Raw genomic sequence first — 19,053 nt, 5'->3', positions numbered from 1 at the left:
ATACTTCCTCCTGGGATGCGTCGTGATTAAAAACTTTGTCAAATGTGAAAGGATGTTTGTTTCCTGATGACATGTGTGAACACGAGTCAGAAAAAAGGGATTTTATGCGGGATTAGTCATCCATAGCTAAAACTAGTTCAAGTCAGGCAATAGTCATACCACTCTGGACCAGATCAACACTTCTTCCTTGAGCTTCTGTTGAAGTAGGATAGGCTATCACAGTTGCTTCATGTCGTCCTCCATCATCTGGTAACAAGGGACGCACTCGGCAGAAGACCCGTATATTTCCTTTTAGTTCCTGAATTTAGAACTTCTCTTAGCTCATATCAAGACAGCCACATATATAATCCTACCAAAAAACAATATTTTCTTACAAGAATAGTGTTATGAAGCTTTTTCCGCAATAACTCTCCCTCACAGAGCTGATGCTCCATGTCCGCAAGGCGGTCTTGTAATTCACAGAGTCGATGCTTCTGCTCCTCAAACTCTGTCCTAGTAAGAGATACTGATGCATCTGCAATCTGTATTCACAGTTACAAATATCTATCAAAGAAGCTATTTGAAATCAATAGCATCTGATGGTAAATTGGTAATGCACTTCTTTAACTTCCAAAATAAACTTGATCATCCCAGTACCTTTTGCTTTTCATCGGCGATTGCTAATTGCTGCTCTAACATACATATTCGCTTCTTTTGCAACGAACATGTTTCCTGCAGTGTAAAACTTGCGATGTCAGCTAACCAAATATGAGGCAGGAATTCAGAAAATGCAACATTGAACTGACATCCAATACTTCAAAAAAAGTACCAACCTCTAACGATCCTGATTTTGCTATCAAGCTGCCTAGCTCTTGCGATGATTTCCCAACATGCTCCTGGTACTTCCCGATCTCCTCAGTTAGCTTCCGTGACTGTTCAACTTGGCGATCACGATCATCCCTTACTTGTTGGAGCTCATTCCGAAGATTAGTAACTTCCGAAAGCAATGAATCCTTCTGTTTTATAGCGTCATCTTGCAAAATCTTGAATGCAAAAAAGGAGGAGGAACAAATTAAGGAGAAATGAGACCAATGAAGTAGGCACGAGACTATAAGACCAATGGTAGAGAAAAGAAACTTACTCTGCTTGAAGCCAATTGATCCTGCAGAGACTTGCTGTGACCCCTTAGTGTACTAAGATTCTCCACGATGCTTGACTTCTCTTTTTCAGCACGTGTGAGTGCAGCTCGAACTGTTTCAAGATCAGTCTGGAGTTTGCTGTTATATTGTTGCAAACTTGTGTTATACTCTTGCAGCCTTTTGTACATATCCTCAAGCGATGCCACCTATAAATATAAAACAGTTAATTTTCCTTAGTACCTAACAGATCCTGTAGAACTAACACGGGAATATAGAAACGAAACACCTAAAGAAGATAACAGAAACATGATATATACCTTCTGATTAGCAGTCAATTTCTCTTCTTTAACTTTATCAAGTTCTTCTCCGAGAGAAGCCTGCACTTTCTCAGCTGCAACTCTAGATTCTTTCTCTCTTCTATGACATTCAATGGCATCCTAGTGTCCAAAAAGTAAGAAATCAAACTCAGTTAAAGATTTGTATTAAGAGATAGCATTCGCAGGGAGGAAAAAGATGCCTTGCCTGTTTACTAAACTCCTCCTTTGCAAGCTTATCATGTAGTGACACTACATTCTCTTCCAAATTCGATATAATGGCTTGTAGCTCTTCCTCTTTTGTCTTAGCCTCCAACTCTATAAAAGTTTTAAAGTCAGGGACTATAACCAAATCCGTGAACAACTTGTTTCATGTAAAGGAATCACAAGAAAGAAAATTACCTTTGTGGTTGTATTTTTGTTCCGCAGATTCTAGAGAAACCTTCAAATTATCCTTCTCTTGGACATGGGTTTCATCAACTTGTTGGAACCATCTAACACAAACCTTCAGTCTCTTGATAATATCCGTCATCTGCTCAATCTTAGCCTGTAGGGACAGAGGAAAAAAAAGAACTTCTAAGTAAAACCACAGAAGAAAACATCCACAATGTTTAAGAGCATAGAGCAAGTTTTTAACTCAGTTAACAAACCTTTGTATCAAACTTCCCAGCTTTTGCTCTCTCACTAAGCAATGCCAATACTTCATCTTTAGTAAAATCTACTTTCCCACACTCTTCTATACTGCCCACATCACTGGTCGTCGTGATATCTTGTTTGTTCACAGCAGAGAACGCTTGTCTTCTCCCAGTCCCTTGCGTTTCCACTTTCCTTCTCTTGTCAAATGGAATGTTACCGAAACCCTCCTTTTTCTGAAATTGAATCAAATCATCAAACATAATTCATATACAGATCAAGTAAAGCCACAGATTTTTTCATCAATTTTGTAACGAGACCATATCCAGCTACAAGAAAAAATAGAATCCCAGAACCCAGAATTACTCTAAATTTCTCGATAAGAATAAGAAATGTCAAAGCCGATGAGAATAAGACCTAAACGCGAAATTAGTAATTCAACCAACCAACCAACCCAATTTCTAGGGTTTTGTTTTTTTTTTTTTACCAACCCAGAACACATAAAAGTGACAGCGAAACTAAGTAGCAACGAACGGAGGAAAAGAGGCTTACAGAGTTAGGACTACGAGGAGGACGATTCTGGTTACGAGAAGCCATCTTCTAGAATCAAAGTTTCTTACAGATCTCGTCTCCTTTCTCTCTTTCAATCGCGTACAAAATTCCAAATCGGAGTCTTCTTCCAAAATTCGAGTTACTGACGCAGTATCCTCTAGAAGCCGTCTCCGATTAATTCTCACCGCGAACTTCTCAATCGAAGAAGAGAACCTAGGGTTCTTACCTTTTCCTAATTTGGGGATTTTGTGTATGTGTGAGAGAGACTGAAGGAGCCTGTACTGTATTTTTGAAATTCGAACTAATTTCAAATTAGACGTGGCGGACTTTTGGAATTACTTCTCATTTCTTTCCTTTCGTTGTTTTTGTCCATAAAAAGGAAAAAAAATATATTAAAAATATGGGCTAACATGAGTGGTTAAAACCATATTAAAAATATTGGGCCTATAAAGTAAAAAAGTCGGCCCAATATATTTACATGTCATTCTTGCCACGTGAATTTAGGCCGGACAAAAGAACCAAAAGGAACACGTGGCTTTACATGAGTGGTTAAAACCATATCCAAGTTATCTAAAGTGCAGATAAGGCGCTTGTGTGTCCGAGACTGAAGCTAACCAACCATATAAGCATAAACCAATCATCATCGCTTCAGTTTTCGTCTTTGAGAAAAAAAAGATAATTAAAAAAATGGCTTCGATGGGTGGATTACGTGGCGCATCTCCGGCGGTTCTTGAAGGAAGCCGTCTGAACGTCCCCGGAAGAGTGTCGGTAGCTCAAAGGTCTAGACTTGTGGTGAGAGCTCAGCAGAGTGAGGAGACTTCTCGAAGGTCTGTGATTGGGCTCGTGGCTGCTGGTTTAGCTGGTGGATCGTTTGTTCAGGCTGTCCTTGCTGATGCTAATCCTATCAAAGTTGGTCCTCCTCCACCTCTTTCCGGTGGTCTTCGTAAGTTTAACTATTTAATCTTTCAAAAAGATTACCATTAACATTTTTATTATGAGATTAGGAAACGTAATTTAGGTTAAGCTATCTAGATACATTGTTGTAAGGTTACAATGTGGCTGCTTAATCATTTTTTTATATAAGAATTGATAAGAGTTCATAATATTAATCAAGCATTTGTTCTGAGTGGGAATAAAGAAGAAGAAGAATGTTTAATCTGGATTTGAGATTGGTTTGGTACTTATAGCTTAGATTAATTGGAATATAAGCATATGACATAGAGTCACAGACAGTAGATAACACTTAATTAAGATTGTTTTAGTTTCTACGGTGACAACATTGTGTATTGTTTTTGTTGAGTAGCTGGGACAGATAACTCAGACCAAGCAAGAGACTTTTCATTGGCATTGAAAAACAGATTTTATTTACAGCCATTGCCACCAACAGAAGCTGCAGCTAGAGCCAAAGAATCAGCTCAGGATATCATAAATGTGAAGTCATTGATCGAAAAGAAAGCTTGGCCATATGTTCAGAACGATCTCCGTTCCAAGGCTTCTTATCTTCGTTATGATCTTAACACAATCATCTCTTCCAAACCCAAGGATGAGAAGAAGCCCCTTAAGGAACTCACTCAGAAGCTCTTCGATACCATTGACAATGTAAGTTTCCTCCATCTAACTTCAATTATCAATGATTCTGTAAATGTTTCTTATTTGTCTGATCAAAAGTTTGTTTATGATTGATTCTCTTGTGCAGCTGGATTATGCGGCGAAGAAAAAGAGTCCCTCGCAGGCTGAGAAGTACTATGCTGAGACTGTCTCTGCTTTGAACGAAGTTCTTGCCAAGCTTGGTTAATTAAGCATTTTAATTTCTGTATTTTTTTTTCTTGTAAATTATCATCTCATGATTTTTGTTCCTGAGTTACTTTAGACTCAAATCAAATTCGTGAATCTGAATTTATGTTTCACGTTTTTACCAGAATGAATGGTAATTTCTTGAATATGCATTAACTTTGCTTGCATGGTGATTTACCAAACCATATCATTACCTAAAAGAAATCAATTCATGGAAGCTCATTGGTTTATTTAAATGCTTCTACATATGGTGTTGTAAAAGGGTTTAGTGCAATGAGGATAGATCAGATTAGTCCTAATGCTGTCACGTTTGATTGTGTTTATTTAAATGCTTCTACATATCGATTCTCATTAAGTACGTTGGAGATCTTCACTCCACATATGGTGTACATTGTACACAAGGTCCAAAACCGAATCAAGCTTTAATTGGATTCAACATTTACCAGTAATTTGGTAAAAATCAATTACAAAATCGAAAAGAAATTATGCTAACCGGAAACAACCGGTTCGATGTGGCAGCGATTTAACTTGAATTGGGCCTCAATGATGACTCGAGGCCCATATTAAAGTTTTATTTGCACGTGTTGTTCTACGTCTGCCCTAATTCCCGGCGCCCTTTCTCCGGCTACTTTCACCGATCATCGTCGTCGTCGGCAACTCGCTGATTCAGTGAGTCCTCGATGACGAAGCCAACTAGTCTTTATTTTTTTTTCTTCTTATTTCTCTTTGCCTCTATCTTTTTATAAAGAGGCTATGAGTATCTCCACAGTCGCTAAGCGCTTCGTCGTCGGAGAGTCTCTCCCTCGTCGGCTTACATTACTCTTGCAAGCTTGCTCTAACCCAACTCTGCTTCGGCAAGGTAAGCAAGTTCACGCCTTTCTAATCGTAAACAGAGTCTCCGGTGATAGCTATATCAATGAGAGGGTCTTAGGGATGTACGCAATGTGTGGTAGCTTTGCAGATTGTGGTAAAATGTTTTACAGACTTGATTTAAGACGTAGTAGTATCAGACCATGGAATTCAATTATCAGCAGTTTTGTTCGAAATGGTTTATTGAATCAGGCTTTGTCGTTTTACTTCAAGATGTTGTGTTGTGGAGTTAGTCCTGATGTATCTACGTTTCCTTGTCTCGTTAAGGCTTGTGTTGCTTTGAAGAATTTTAAAGGGATTGAGTTTCTTAGCGGTACTGTTTCTTCTCTTGGGATGGATTGTAATGAGTTTGTGGCGAGTTCTTTGATTAAAGCTTATCTTGAGTATGGAAAGATCGATGTGGCGGGTGAGTTGTTTGGTAGAGTTCGTCTGAAAGATTGTGTTATATGGAATGTGATGCTTAATGGGTATGCAAAGTGTGGAGCTTCGGATAGTGTTATAAAAGGGTTTAGTGCTATGAGGATGGATCAGATTAGTCCTAATGCTGTCACGTTTGATTGTGTTTTATCGGTGTGTGCCTCTAAGTCATTGATTGATCTCGGACTTCAGCTTCATGGTCTGGCGGTTGTTTCTGGATTGGATTTTGAAGGTTCTATCAAAAACTCGCTTTTATCTTTGTATTCCAAATGTGGTCGTTTTGATGATGCATCTAAGTTGTTTCGGATGATGTCTCGTGCTGATACGGTGACTTGGAATTGCATGATATCTGGATATGTTCAGAGTGGACTAATGGAAGAAAGCTTAACTTTTTTCTGTGAGATGATATCTTCAGGTGTCTTACCTGATGCTATCACATTTTCTAGTTTGCTTCCATCAGTTTCAAGGTTTGAAAACCTTGAGCATTGTAGGCAAATTCATTGCTATATTATGAGACATAGCATACCGCTGGATATCTTCTTAACAAGTGCTCTTATTGATGCTTATTTTAAGTGTAGAGGTGTTTCTATGGCACACAAGATTTTCAGTCAGTGCAACTCAGTTGATGTTGTAGTGATCACAGCAATGATCTCTGGGTATTTGCATAATGGTTTGTATATTGATGCTTTAGAGGTGTTTAGGTGGCTGGTTAAGGTAAAAATGAGTCCAAATGAGATAACTTTGGTGTCTATTTTACCGGTAATTTGTGGTTTGGCTGCATTGAAAATCGGGAAGGAACTCCATGGTTTCATTATCAAGAAAGGTTTCAGTAACAGGTGCAATATTGAATCCGCTGTTATCGACATGTATGCTAAGTGTGGAAGAATGGATGTTGCTTATGATATATTTGGGAGACTCTCTAAGAAAGATATCGTTTCGTGGAATTCCATGATCACACGTTGTTCACAGAGCGATGATCCGAGTGCGGCTATTGATATTTTCCGTCAAATGGGAGTTTCGGGAATCAGGTTTGATTGTGTTAGTATTTCAGCTGCTCTTTCTGCTTGTGCAAACTTACCTTCTGAATGTTATGGGAAAGCTATTCATGGTTTCATGATAAAGCATTCAATTGCTTCTGATGTATATAGCGAAAGTACATTGATAGACATGTATGCTAAGAGTGGAAATCTAAAATCTGCGATGAATGTTTTTGAGAGGATGAAAGAAAGGAACATTGTGTCGTGGAATAGCATCATTGCTGCATATGGGAACCACGGGAAGCTACAAGATTCCCTCTGTTTATTCCGTGACATGGTTGAGAAAAGCGGAATTCGTCCTGATGAAATCACGTTTCTTGAGATAATATCTTCATGTTGTCACGTTGGAGATGTTGATGAAGGAGTCCACTTCTTCAGATCCATGACTGAGGATCACGGAATCCAACCACAGCAAGAGCATTACGCGTGCGTTGTGGATCTGTTTGGACGAGCAGGTCGACTTAATGAAGCTTATGAAACTGTTAAGAGCATGCCGTTTCCTCCAGATGCAGGAGTTTGGGGAACGTTACTTGGAGCCTGTAGGCTTCACAAGAACGTCGACCTTGCTAAAGTTGCTTCAAGCAGGTTAATGGATTTGGATCCTCGGAATTCTGGTTACTATGTTTTGATTTCGAATGCACATGCTAATGCTGAGGAATGGGGTGGAGTGACTAAAGTACGGAGCTTAATGAAAGAGAAAGGAGTTCAGAAAATTCCAGGTTATAGTTGGATCGAAATCAACAAAGTAACTCATTTGTTTGTTTCTGGCGATGTAACTCATCCCAAGTCTTCACATATCTATTCGTTGCTAAATTTGCTTCTCGAAGAGCTGAAGCTAGAAGGATACATACCACAGCCTTATCTTCCATTGCACTCAGAGTCAACAAGAAAACTAAACCCGGGTTGAAGATTCATTGAGAAAGACAAAGTATAAAAAACCAGGTATATATATCTTTAAGTCAAATTAAAACATTGTGTTAAATTTATAGAAAGAAAAATTTTCAAGCATGGATGGCGCTTGTCTGTTCTCGTGTTGAAGCAGTTGCAGAGATGTAATAAGCAACGGCGAAGAGACCATGAATGAAACAGAGGACCCCTCCTATGGACAGAACCCGATGGTGCGATATCCCACAATTCTTTCTTGATCTTGAGTTTGCCATTGTCCCTACGATCAACATCGAGAACGCAATCGCTAATATAATCCTGAGAAAACACAAAAAAAAAAAGGATCGTCAAACAACTCTCTCTGCAAGTCCACTTCGTCACAAGAGTTTACACATTTTCCTGTTTATGTGGTGTTTTTGACTTACCAGGAGAATATCAGAGAAGCCACGGCGAGCTGTTTATTGGCAGAGGACTTTTCAAGGTCCTGTCTTGAGACAACACATAGACACCCACCGAGCAAATTAGCAGTTACATGGGCTAACGCCAAAAGGATGCACGCAGCTAAACCATACTTGAAGGCTGTGTAACTCGGGTCTCTACACTCGAAAATCCACATCTTCAAATGCTTCACCTGCACCTCAAAACCAAACAAGTTAGTGAAATCCGCAACTCTGATCAGACTTGTTGATGTGTGTGTAATGTACCTTGTTCTGAGCTATTTCGGCTTCAATGCCGAGAATTCCAGCTGAAACATCCATGGCTAGGATCAAGATACAGATGAAGAACCCTACATTCCTTGCCATTGTCAATGAAACAAGTTCTTACCAGCAAACAAAGAAAGCAGCAATGACTATTTGTTTAAGTAATAACTTGTTCTTGTATCTTTTTATAGGCAATTGGAATTGTAAGCTTTAAGAGAGAGACTCTCTTCGTTGGATGGAATAGGAATAAAGTTAAAGATATAAGTTAGCTGTGATCCTTCATGCAAAGCTCTCTTTTTTTCATCAGAGACATTTAACTTTTACAACATTTTGAAGGACAAATAATGCAATAATCAAACTTAATATTATACATTAGCAAAATCACACTGTATATCAGTGGAATTAAAGATAAATATCAACGGGCACTTTTTCTATTTTTAGCTAATTGCTTAATTTGTATAGTAGTATACTTTATTCTTCCCCGTGCATGTTATATAACCTTTCTAATATTCGTATTCTTGGACAGAGCAGCCAAGCAAGATGAGAAACGTTCGCGGTTTGAAACGCTGTAATATAACAAAAGTTTCAATTTTCCCAAAATTTGCGTTTTCCATTCTTTGTTTCGTTAATGACGTGGCAAGGTTAAGAAGAGTGACGTGGAGAGGTGGTGCTGACGTGGCAAATCTCTCTAGAAGCAGCTCCATACTTCGACTTGCTTATTTTTAGTGTCTTTTTATAAAAATAATTCTGACTAATGTTGGATACTTCGAGAGTTCGAATTCTCAGGAAGAAGAAGAAGAAGTGAACAGAGAAAATGGCGGCGTACTACAGATGGAAGAGTTTCGAAGAGAACGAAGATCGTCCGGAGAAGCCTCGCCGTTACGGTGTAACGGAGATTCGAGGTCCTCGTTACTCCGTTCTCAGCCAGAACCTTCTTCAGGTACCTTACCGTTTTAATTATTCCGGTCATGATTTTACGATTTAGCTTGATTAGGCTCTTACGGTTGGTTATAATCGTGTTGATTTAGGAAATATTTGAATCGATGGGACAATTTGTTGATGGATTAAAGTTCTCGGGAGGATCCAACAGTTTAATTCCAAAATCATTCATCAAACAAGCTATTGAAACGGCTCATGAACACGGTGTGTATGTTAGTACTGGGGATTGGGCTGAACATATGCTTCGGAGTGGTGGTCCTTCAGCTTTCAAAGACTATGTGGAGGTAAAGATGTTTGTGGAAGATGACATGTTTGGGATTAGAGAAGAATTAGGTTTTTGTGAGGTTAATTGTGTTTTTTTTTTTTTGGAGTAGGAGTGTAAGCAGTTGGGGTTTGACACTATAGAGCTGAATGCAAATTTGCTCGAGGTTCCTGAAGAAACTCTTCTACGATATGTACGTCTGATTAAGAGTGGTGGTCTCAGAGCTAAACCAATGTTTGCTGTGAAATTCAACAAGTCTGATATCCCTGGTAGGAGTAGAGCATTTGGCTCTTATGTTGTTCCAGAACCTCGATCAACTGGTAAGAAACTCGTTGGATGAGCAGTGAGAGACTGAGAGTTTTAGATTTGCATGCTTACTGAGAGAAGTATTTTGTTTTCACAGAGTTTGTTGAGGATATAGATCTCTTGATCAGAAAGGCTGAAAGGTGTTTAGAAGCCGGGGCAGACACGATTATGATTGATGCAGATGATGTCTGCAAATACGCAGATTCTCTTCGAGCAGACATAATTGCTAAAGTCATAGGGCGTTTAGGTATAGAGAAGACTATGTTTGAAGCATCTGATGCGAAGTTGGCTGAATGGTTCATCAAACGTTATGGTCCAAATGTATTTGCTGATACTCCTCTCTATTAATTTTTTAAATTTTACCTTCTGTTTGAGTGGTTACCCTCACAAGATTCCTGTCTCTTCGTCTTTGTTTTTCAGGTGAATCTCTACGTGGATCATTCTCAGATTATGGATCTCGAGTGTCTCCGTGGTCGTCATCTGGGTAAAGATCACCAATCTGTTCTCGGTTCCTCCTACTTCTTGTTTTAAAGCAGTAGCTCTTTCATTACGTCTAAAGCTGTGTGAATTCTTATGAATTATGTTGTATGTGTCTGATGTTTTGTGCTTCTTTAATGCTGTAAGAAAGCAAATGTTTATGAGAATAATGTGATCACTGATTTTATAATGTCTTGGTCGATCTCCTAGGTTAAGTCTCTTATAATGTATACTACCGAGTAAAGTAATGCACAAGGGTTTTTTGTTCTTGTTTGTCTTGAGCAATAAAATAAGCAGTTCAGTATCCTTTAAGCTGTGAATCCAAAACATCAATTTTTAACCATGCGTTTTACTATTTTCGTTAAAACTTCTCTGTAATATCTTTGATATATAGAATCATAAAAGTTCCACCAACCATAACCAGTTGCCTAATTTAACTAGGTGCCATTCTTATCTATCAACATTTAATTTTTCATTTCACCAAAATAGAAAATTGTGTTCTGATGTTCTCTCTCTTCCTGTCTGCGACTCCAACGCATATATCATAATTACATTTCAATGTATATTTTCTGAATCTATTGTACCCGTAGTTATCATAATTATACTCTAAATTTAGCTTGTGCCTAACTGTCATATGCCAATAACACCCATTTTCATTGTGCTTGTTAGTAGTTACAACGTTTATTTACTGCAGGATACAATCAGTATGTGTGTTAATTGGTTATTCTGTTAATTTATGGAGCCAAATTTTGTTTAACAGTTTAGTTTAAAACAATGGGGATCTATCTATAAAAACACAAGGGAAATCCGGGAGAATAAAAACTCTCGTTGGAAAATGAAGAGAACTTTGAAAATGGATAGTTCTTTTAGATTGTGTTTTGCTGCTATAGCATTTGGGTTTGTGTTTATAACAAATGGAAAGCTTAGCTCTGGAACAACACCCCACGAGGCTGATCCTCCTCAGGCATCAATTTTCGCCTTCTCTCCAGAGGCTGCTCCTCTAGAGGGCGATGATTATATTGCAAATAAACCTGTGCCACCATTTGTCCCCGAGTTCCCCGTATGTAGTCAAATTGTTTTAGATACATGAGGAACTTTTTTTTGTTGTTGTAATTTCTCATGTATACATTGTCTTTCTTATAATAATAGGTTTATATAATTTACTTGGGGGAAAGGAAACATAATGATGCTAAGTTGGTGAAACAGTCACATTTTGAAATACTGAAATCGGTTCTTGGAAGGTAAAAGAGTGGTTGCATTGAAGATTTTTGGGTGTATAACTCAGCTTCTGAGGTGGTTATAACAGAACTAATCTTTTGGTTTGAATCTTGTGTTACAGCGAACAAGCAGCCAATAAGTCAATGGTCTACAGTTACCACCATGGATTTTCTGGCTTTGCAGCCAAGCTCAAACCAGCGGAGGCAGAAAATTTGAAAAGTATTGTTCTTTATTATTACATATTTCTCGCTTGTTCATGAGTTCTTAATATTCCAAAACTCAGAATGCTTTTTTACTAAATCATTCTCTGTATTTCTACTAGATCATCCGGAAGTCATTCTTCTTCTGGAAAACCGAAAACTTGTGATGCAAACGACACGGACATGGGATTACTTAGGCCAATTTTCAACTCCAACTTCTTCTAGAAGTCTTCTACATGAGACCAACATGGGCAGTGGTGCTATTATTGGCGTTATCGACTCTGGTATTATATCAATCTCTCTAGCAATTTGTTTCGATCTCAACTTTTCTAAGCAGAGCGTTAACAAATGCTGACATTATATGAGCAGGGATATGGTCGGAATCAGGTGCCTTTGACGATTATGGATATGGCCCAATACCAAAACACTGGAGAGGAAAATGCGTATCTGCAGACCAGTTCAGTCCTGCAGATTGCAACAGAAAGCTTATTGGAGCTAGATACTATAGTAATGGTCTTGATGCAGATCTCGAAACAAGAATCAATAGTACTACAGAATATCTGTCTCCTCGAGATCGTATTGGGCACGGAACTCAAGTATCCTCAACGGTAGCTGGTTCTTTCATTTCTAACGTGACTTTTCCTGGTATCTCATCTGGGTCAATCATGAGAGGCGGCGCTCCAAAGGCGCATATAGCAATGTATAAAGCATGTTGGGGTGTGGAAGGAGGGATGTGTTCAGTTGCTGATGTTTGGAAAGCTTTTGACGATGCCATTCACGATGGTGTTGATGTTTTGTCAGTTTCTCTTGGTGACTCAGCCCTGAAATCTCTTGACGCTGAAATTGACATCGCAATTCCAGCACTACACGCAGTGAATAGAGGTATTCCTGTCGTATCTCCAGCTGGTAACGAAGGATCCCGCGTTTCATCGGTTATTAACGTTTCTCCATGGATTTTAACTGTGGCTGCGACTACCCTCGACCGGTCTTTCCCCACATTGATCACACTCGAGAACAATAAAACGATTCTGGTACATTTTAAACTTCTCAATCTCTAACAATGCAACGCTTGTGATTGAAAGTAAAGTTGCCTTTTCATTGCCTGTCTTTCAGGGTCAGAGTCTGTACACAGGACCAGAAATTGGCTTCACTGAAGTGATTAGTACTGATGATCATAGTAATAATCTTGACCAAGTTACAAAGGGTAAAATTCTATTGCACTTCTCGGAGGTTGCCACTGGTCCGCTGGCGCCGGACGTTATTCAAAAAAACGGTGGTATCGCTCTAATTGATATGAGAAATCCGAGTGATGATAGACTTGAATGTCCCGTAAACTTTCCCTGTATCTACGTGGATTTGGAAGTTGGATCCGAGTTATTTTTCGACATCCATACTACGAGGTTATCTATCTTCACAAACATTGCTCAGTCAAATTAATATCTCATCTTCTTACATATGAGAATCAAAATTGTTGCTTTTCTTGCAGATCACTGAAAATTAAGATAAGCCCATACAAGACAATAGTTGGCGAAAGTGTAGCAAGTAAAGTTGCAAAGTCATCAGCGAGAGGGCCTAGTGCATTTTCACCTGCCATTCTTAAGGTTCTGTTTACTTCATCTCATATTCTGTGGATCACTAAATCTAGGTTTTGTTAATCAAGTTAATATTTCTGTGTAATGCAGCCGGATATAGCAGCCCCTGGTGTGAGCTTACTAACACCTAGAATACCAACAGATGAAGACACCAGTGAATTCGCTTACTCAGGAACATCGATGGCAACTCCGGTGATTGCAGGAATCGTAGCACTCCTCAAGACTTCGCATCCTAATTGGTCTCCTGCTGCAATAAAATCAGCTCTTGTCACAACAGGTATAGTAATTAATATCTCTTCAAAACTCTTTTCTCATTAAGAACTCTGCATTTTAAACAAAAACTCTTATACCTTATGTGGTTCTTTTAGCCATAAAAACCGATCCATATGGCGAGCGTGTGGCTGTAGATGGAGGTAACTACAAGGCAGCCGATGCATTCGATTACGGAGGAGGTCTTGTGAATCCGGAGAAAGCCACAGATCCCGGTCTTGTATACGACATGGACATCAATGATTACATACATTACTTGTGTTCCCAGGCTCTTTACACAGACAAGAAGGTTTCTGCTCTAGCCGGAAACGTCACTAAAAAATGCCCAAGCTCAGGTTCATCGATTCTTGACGTCAACGTACCGTCCATTACAATCCCAGACGTCAAGGGAGAAATCACAGTGACCAGAACCGTGACCAACGTTGGACCTGTGGATTCGGTTTATACGCCTGTGATGGAGGCTCCATTCGGATTCAGCGTAAAGGTTTCGCCGGAGAAGTTGGTGTTTAACAAAGGAAGCAACAAGATCGCGTTTAAAGTGAGTGTGTCTCCGGGTTCGCACAGAGTTAACACTGCGTTTTACTTTGGGAGTTTGACTTGGAGTGATGGAGTTCACAATGTCACAATCCCAATCTCTCTGAGGACACGTTTCATCCCTGATTTTTTCCTGTAAATTGTTTTCATAAAAGTTAAAATGTTTTCACCGAGTCCATTGTAATTGGTGAGGAAAGAATATATCACAATCGGTTTAAAAGACTTTTAACTTATCATTGTATTTTTTCACTCCCATGCCGTGAAAATTTTCAAATGGTGATTGTTGTGAACGACATTTACAACATATATCAAAATAAAATTTACTTATTTTTTCAACGTGAAATGTAAAACATAATCCAAAATAGCATTAAAATGGCTTAATTAGTCGTAAATTTTGTGATGAAAAAAGTAATAACAATTGTTCGGCTGTCATTTTCTCAAATTTACTAAATTAGCTCTAATATATATATATTCTTTTAACACGGCAAATCGATGATATAATAATATTAGCTCTAGTATATGTTTGCAAAAAAGAAAAGGAAAAAAAAGCTCTAGGATTTAATATACTGTCTTGGGGTTTATTCTTGAGAAAGTTGTTGATTCTGCCATGTACAGTGACAAACTTTCTAAGAAATGCCATTTTTAAAATCTTTTTCTCCCGCCTGCCACACACAGTTATATAAAGATCCTTATGCCCTTCATCAATCTATCTTCTAAATTAAAGAGTTTTAATTAAAATATAATTGTAAAACCATTTAATTGCATCATAAACCACAAATTGTTACTTTCTTTTCTCCTCAAAAATCTTCGTTTCTTCTTCTCTTTCTTGTCTTATCATCTTCTTCTTTGTTTCTTCTTCTTTGCCGCACATCCGCCTGAACAGTCCAACTTCTTTGTTTCTTCTTCTCGTTCTTTCATGTTTTTTGAAGAAATCTGAAAATCCTATCCTTTCGTCTTTCTCGTTTCTGTGTAGAGTCAGATGTGGAGATTCTAAGTGAGGGAAAGCCAAAGGCCGCTACCACCTATCCTAGGTGAATCAGTTTTATTTGTTTCGAACTAGCTTCAAAACTGCTTAAATCGTCTTCGTGTTAAGATTTTTTGTCTGTTTCTAACGAAAATAGTTGTTAAACGGAACAGGAAAACCGATCTGATAGACCAGTTAATAGATCCAAGATCTTTGTCCATCGTTTTTTTATATGAGGATAGACCAAATGTTATCTGATAGATAACTTTTTCTCGATAGACCAGTTACAAAATCTGAAATTTTTGTCCACACAATATTTTTTATATGACGATAGAACACTTATTCTCTGATAGACATCCTTCAGGAAAGGTTTTGGTCTACCGTTACTTTTTTGGTCACTCCGCCTTTGGTAACTTACAAGTTACCTACTGTGCAGGTTAGTTGGGGAGGTGGACGACATCCACCAAGAGAGGTTCTTTTCTACCATTAATTTTCTTCAAATAAAACCGATTATATTTACCTTTCTATGTCTAACATATATACTTGTCCACTGTTTAGGTTATCTCAGCAGATGGACCACAATATTAACCTTATGTACTTGTCCACCGAATTTATTTATGTCGCTCATTATTATGTCTTAGTAGACCAAATTCAATGCAGGAAATGTTTATTTTTCCCATTATTCTGTCTCCAATGCAGGTCTGATGACCACACAAGAACTGGGTATGTTCTCCCTCCGCAGGACCAGTTTCAACAGTCAAGGTCTGTCAAACTGTAGTTTCCTCAGTTTCAACATTCAATGGATACAGTAGGTGTCCACTGTTGACATGTTATGCAGGTCTACTGATATGAAAGCGCAGGAGCTGTAATACATCAGGTGGACCAGTTACAGCAGCCAAGGTATGTCTACCCCCATTTATGCCTATTTATGTCTTTGTTTTGGGTGGACTAGACTAAATAGGCATGATTCATGTCCATCACAACCATGTATCCATTTACATATTTATATCTGTTTGGTCATCCATTTTTTATTGTGAAAATTGTTATTCAAAACCCGTTTGTCTATCGATTAACTAATATATTCATTTCTCGTTACTGTAGTAATGTTACTGGGGTACTCACTGACAATGATGTGGCCATGGTGGATCAGATGAAAGACAAGATAGATGTTCACTCTCTGATGGAGCATTCGTAAGTCACATAGTAGGCGTATTATACACCTTTATTAGCCTCCTACGTCTTCTCCTTGCACTTGGGTTTTGCATTATGAAATTTGGATACTGATAGGCAAATCACACATGATGGACATGTGTTTCTGTTATTTTTTGTCCACCGCCAAGCATATGTCTGTCCTATGCGGTGGATATTGTATTTCTGCTGTTTTTGTCTACCCTTTCTTCTACCACTATCCTAGTCGATGGACATGTATTCCTTTTGTTTATGTCTACCTTTAATATGGTTGTACAACTAATGCATTGTTTTTGGTCTACCTTATTGTCATCTCTCTATTACAATATGACCATAGCCAATTTAATGAAACTTGTCCATACACAATCTATTGGCGATAGACTATCTAATGCCGATGGATATGTCTTTCTGTTGTTTTTGTCTACCTCCTCATCTGTCCTTTTTGGTGGAAATTGTTACTCATAAGTTTTTGTCTACCATTTCTTGTATTCTATCTTTATCCTAGTCGATAGACATGTATTCTTGTTGTTTGTGTCTATTCACCCACCAGGACGCACATGTTCCCGAACATCTGCAGAAACATGGAAACTATGTTGTAACACAATTAATGCAATGAAATTTGCAAGTGTCCAAATTAAATGCTAATGAAGATCTGATGGACCAGATACAACAATCAAAGTTTTGTCCACCACATTTACTTGTCTGCAGAATCATGAACAACATATTTCATAAACGTTCATTGATAATGTTTTGGGTATTGCACAAAATAGTCTACACCCTTTTTTACTCTCTTTATTTTAAGGATATTTTTGTCTTTTTCATATATGGCATAGAATTGAAAAATGGCATTTTTGAAAGTGGCATTTTACACAACTTTTGTTTTAAAAAGGGATTTTGGCCAGAAATACCATATCTCCCAAAAAAATTCTCAATAATGCCATTTTTGTTTTTTCTTATGAGAAATGCCATTTTGGCACATGAGGGGGAGGTGGGAGAAGACTAAAATAGCCTTAGCCTATTGTTTAAGAAATTTGCACGCTGGAGAATTTAAAAAGAAATAAAATTTTGAAGGGTTGGTCGACATTAAGGACGATGGGACTAGTCCTTTTGTATTTTTTTTGGACTTACTGTCTACATAGATGGTAGATATTAAACATGACTAGTTTTTTGTGTTTTTTTTGGATATGTAAGATATGAGGAACCCAATTACCTCCAGTTGTCTTTTGTAACAACTATAAAAACAGTTATTATTAAGGTGGTTCAGTTAATATGTCTGCCAATGGTTTGCTTTTGAACTACCATTGTGTAAAATGGAGTCTCTAACATATTGGTAGACAAAACTTGCAATATGTCCATCAAGTCTAAAGGGTGCAAATTGTCCATCAGTAAAGTTTGTAGAGAATCGGAAATGACTGCAGATATGCCCAATTAACACTGAAGGTAGATAGGCTTGAAACAGAAAAAAAGAAGACATCACAGATAGGTTTTAGACAAATAACACTGAAGGTAGACATCTAGAAAGATTGATGGACACAACAAAAGGGGATTCAAATTGTTAATAAGGTCCTTCAGTTAATATGTAAGCCATTGGTTGGCTTTAGATCTTTTGTTGTGTAAAAATGAAGTATCTAACATATTGGTAAACAAAGTTGGCAACATGTCCATCAAGTCTACATAGTGCAACATGTCTTTCAAGTCTACATAGTACATTGGGTCTTGAAAGAAAAGATCACTTGAGACAACTGAAGGATAGAAAAAAAACAATGAAGGTAGACATAAAATAGATTGATAGACACAACAAAAGGTAGGTGGACAAAAGGTTGAGAGTGCATATAGGTGCCTAGTCAAAAGAAGATAGAGAACATGACAAAAGTAAACCAAAAGTAGATAGACAACATGAAAAGTCTACTACACTTGGGTGGAAAGTCCAGCAGATTACATCACCCTCTGAAGTTGTTGATGGACATGCCGATTGCGAGGAGGAAAGCAATAAGGGCGAAAACAGTAGACAAAATAACACCAAGCTCAAATAGTGAATAGAAGAAAGAAGATTAGTGGAGAATAAATTTTAGTTTCTTGTCCACAATGAATAGAAGAAAGTCCACTATTATATAGACATATACCTTGACATTTCTATGTTGTCGATCGATCGCTGAACATCAACATCGGCTGCGTCCTCAGCCGACCTTGAATGGGCAGAAAGTTGTATGGTATCAAAGACAATGTATCTAAATACGGTTTGATAGACAAGGATGGGTAGACATATACACTGAAGTCGGAGTGTTGTCCATCAATGGACCACCGATACCAGAAGGGGCTGCTTTGTTAGGGGAATTGCAATAAGAAGATGGCTGAACATTAGAAGCCACTGCGACCTCGCCCGAACTGCAATGGGGAGAATGTTGTATGGTCTTAGTTATGAACCCAAAAAACGGTGAGAGACAAATATTTGGGTGGACATATCTGGTCCATCATTGAATGCAGAATTGATAGACAACATGTTTGGGTAGACATGTAAATTGAATGCAAAAGGAGAATGATGGACATAACTACCTTCGTTGTTGATTCATTTCCTCCGCGTAGGGCAGATTACTAGATGAGTCTTCATGAGGCCTGCAATGGGGAGGAACATCAGACTCGGTTTTTTAAAGGTTCAGTTATTCAAGTGATGGACAAAATAACGGTAGACGAGTTGGTACGTAGTAGATCTGGTCCATCAAAAACTTACATGGTGGGTTCNGATCACTTGAGACAACTGAAGGATAGAAAAAAAACAATGAAG

At 38.2% G+C, this 19,053-nt stretch overlaps 6 protein-coding genes across 9 annotated transcripts in view; 4 read left to right on the top strand and 2 right to left on the bottom strand.

Moving 5' to 3' along the window:
- Positions 1 to 2,944, bottom strand: part of LOC104731419 (kinesin-like protein KIN-14C) — a 5,827-nt gene extending 2,883 nt beyond the window's left edge. The window contains exons 1-10 of one of the 2 annotated variants that reach the window (XM_010450794.1): positions 2,618 to 2,944; positions 2,083 to 2,301; positions 1,835 to 1,979; positions 1,641 to 1,750; positions 1,436 to 1,555; positions 1,121 to 1,324; positions 813 to 1,022; positions 637 to 711; positions 375 to 521; positions 160 to 298 (exon numbers count right to left, since the gene is read on the bottom strand). In XM_010450794.1, the coding sequence (XP_010449096.1) occupies positions 160 to 298; positions 375 to 521; positions 637 to 711; positions 813 to 1,022; positions 1,121 to 1,324; positions 1,436 to 1,555; positions 1,641 to 1,750; positions 1,835 to 1,979; positions 2,083 to 2,301; positions 2,618 to 2,662 (1,414 nt within the window). In that variant the 5' untranslated portion in view covers positions 2,663 to 2,944. The remainder of the gene's footprint in view (positions 1 to 159; positions 299 to 374; positions 522 to 636; positions 712 to 812; positions 1,023 to 1,120; positions 1,325 to 1,435; positions 1,556 to 1,640; positions 1,751 to 1,834; positions 1,980 to 2,082; positions 2,302 to 2,617) is intronic. The other variant, XM_019233304.1, reaches the window with a different exon arrangement.
- On the top strand, positions 3,249 to 4,538 carry LOC104731418 (oxygen-evolving enhancer protein 3-1, chloroplastic). Its single transcript, XM_010450791.1, has 3 exons — positions 3,249 to 3,560; positions 3,921 to 4,216; positions 4,314 to 4,538. The coding sequence occupies exons 1-3, from the start codon at positions 3,305 to 3,307 to the stop codon at positions 4,410 to 4,412; spliced, it is 651 nt and encodes a 216-aa protein (XP_010449093.1). The 5' UTR covers positions 3,249 to 3,304; the 3' UTR covers positions 4,413 to 4,538.
- Positions 5,000 to 8,137, top strand: LOC104731417 (pentatricopeptide repeat-containing protein At4g21300-like). 3 transcript variants are annotated; one of them, XR_758607.2, is made up of 3 exons: positions 5,000 to 7,677; positions 7,778 to 7,853; positions 8,049 to 8,137. XR_758607.2 is itself a non-coding variant. In XM_010450789.2 (2 exons), exon 1 carries the CDS (start codon positions 5,165 to 5,167, stop codon positions 7,640 to 7,642), a length of 2,478 nt encoding a protein of 825 aa, XP_010449091.1. In that variant the 5' UTR covers positions 5,000 to 5,164; the 3' UTR covers positions 7,643 to 7,677; positions 7,778 to 7,931. The 3 variants fall into 3 exon arrangements, 2 of the variants coding, with proteins under 2 accessions (XP_010449091.1, XP_010449092.1); XM_010450789.2 differs by lacking the exon at positions 8,049 to 8,137 and having other exon boundaries at positions 7,778 to 7,931; XM_010450790.2 differs by lacking the exon at positions 8,049 to 8,137 and having other exon boundaries at positions 7,775 to 7,931.
- Positions 7,665 to 8,603, bottom strand: LOC104731415. The gene is made up of 3 exons (XM_010450788.2): positions 8,325 to 8,603; positions 8,046 to 8,251; positions 7,665 to 7,938 (listed from the first exon to the last, which is right to left on the bottom strand). The coding sequence occupies exons 1-3, from the start codon at positions 8,421 to 8,423 to the stop codon at positions 7,737 to 7,739; spliced, it is 507 nt and encodes a 168-aa protein (XP_010449090.1). The 5' UTR covers positions 8,424 to 8,603; the 3' UTR covers positions 7,665 to 7,736.
- On the top strand, positions 9,064 to 10,609 carry LOC104731414 (protein HEAT-STRESS-ASSOCIATED 32). Its single transcript, XM_010450787.2, has 5 exons — positions 9,064 to 9,261; positions 9,350 to 9,544; positions 9,635 to 9,842; positions 9,926 to 10,149; positions 10,249 to 10,609. Exons 1-5 carry the CDS (start codon positions 9,136 to 9,138, stop codon positions 10,357 to 10,359), a joined length of 864 nt encoding a protein of 287 aa, XP_010449089.1. The 5' UTR covers positions 9,064 to 9,135; the 3' UTR covers positions 10,360 to 10,609.
- On the top strand, positions 10,696 to 14,392 carry LOC104731413 (subtilisin-like protease SBT3.1). Its single transcript, XM_010450786.2, has 9 exons — positions 10,696 to 11,365; positions 11,455 to 11,546; positions 11,645 to 11,742; positions 11,846 to 12,007; positions 12,093 to 12,754; positions 12,837 to 13,123; positions 13,210 to 13,324; positions 13,406 to 13,592; positions 13,684 to 14,392. The coding sequence occupies exons 1-9, from the start codon at positions 11,141 to 11,143 to the stop codon at positions 14,256 to 14,258; spliced, it is 2,403 nt and encodes an 800-aa protein (XP_010449088.1). The 5' UTR covers positions 10,696 to 11,140; the 3' UTR covers positions 14,259 to 14,392.

The sequence above is a fragment of the Camelina sativa genome, chromosome 12 (genome assembly GCF_000633955.1).
Source record: "Camelina sativa cultivar DH55 chromosome 12, Cs, whole genome shotgun sequence".
NCBI lineage: Eukaryota > Viridiplantae > Streptophyta > Magnoliopsida > Brassicales > Brassicaceae > Camelina > Camelina sativa.
This window is presented reverse-complemented; position numbering and strand designations above follow the sequence as displayed.

Bases quoted from the DNA above. Each gene is read 5' to 3' on its own strand.
- LOC104731417 (XM_010450789.2), top strand. From the start codon at position 5,165: ATGAGTATCTCCACAGTCGCTAAGCGCTTCGTCGTCGGAGAGTCTCTC.
- LOC104731414 (XM_010450787.2), top strand. From the start codon at position 9,136: ATGGCGGCGTACTACAGATGGAAGAGTTTCGAAGAGAACGAAGATCGT. The intron at 9,843-9,925 runs GTAAGAAACTCG...TTGTTTTCACAG, and splicing joins TCCAGAACCTCGATCAACTG to AGTTTGTTGAGGATATAGAT. The intron at 10,150-10,248 runs GTATTTGCTGAT...TTTGTTTTTCAG, and splicing joins TCAAACGTTATGGTCCAAAT to GTGAATCTCTACGTGGATCA.
- LOC104731418 (XM_010450791.1), top strand. From the start codon at position 3,305: ATGGCTTCGATGGGTGGATTACGTGGCGCATCTCCGGCGGTTCTTGAA. The intron at 3,561-3,920 runs GTAAGTTTAACT...TTTGTTGAGTAG, and splicing joins ACCTCTTTCCGGTGGTCTTC to CTGGGACAGATAACTCAGAC. The intron at 4,217-4,313 runs GTAAGTTTCCTC...TCTCTTGTGCAG, and splicing joins TCTTCGATACCATTGACAAT to CTGGATTATGCGGCGAAGAA.
- LOC104731415 (XM_010450788.2), bottom strand. From the start codon at position 8,423: ATGGCAAGGAATGTAGGGTTCTTCATCTGTATCTTGATCCTAGCCATG. The intron at 8,252-8,324 runs GTACATTACACA...TTTGAGGTGCAG, and splicing joins CCGAAATAGCTCAGAACAAG to GTGAAGCATTTGAAGATGTG. The intron at 7,939-8,045 runs GTAAGTCAAAAA...GTGTTTTCTCAG, and splicing joins GCTTCTCTGATATTCTCCTG to GATTATATTAGCGATTGCGT.
- LOC104731413 (XM_010450786.2), top strand. From the start codon at position 11,141: ATGAAGAGAACTTTGAAAATGGATAGTTCTTTTAGATTGTGTTTTGCT. The intron at 13,124-13,209 runs GTTATCTATCTT...CTTTTCTTGCAG, and splicing joins TTCGACATCCATACTACGAG to ATCACTGAAAATTAAGATAA. The intron at 13,325-13,405 runs GTTCTGTTTACT...TGTGTAATGCAG, and splicing joins TTTCACCTGCCATTCTTAAG to CCGGATATAGCAGCCCCTGG.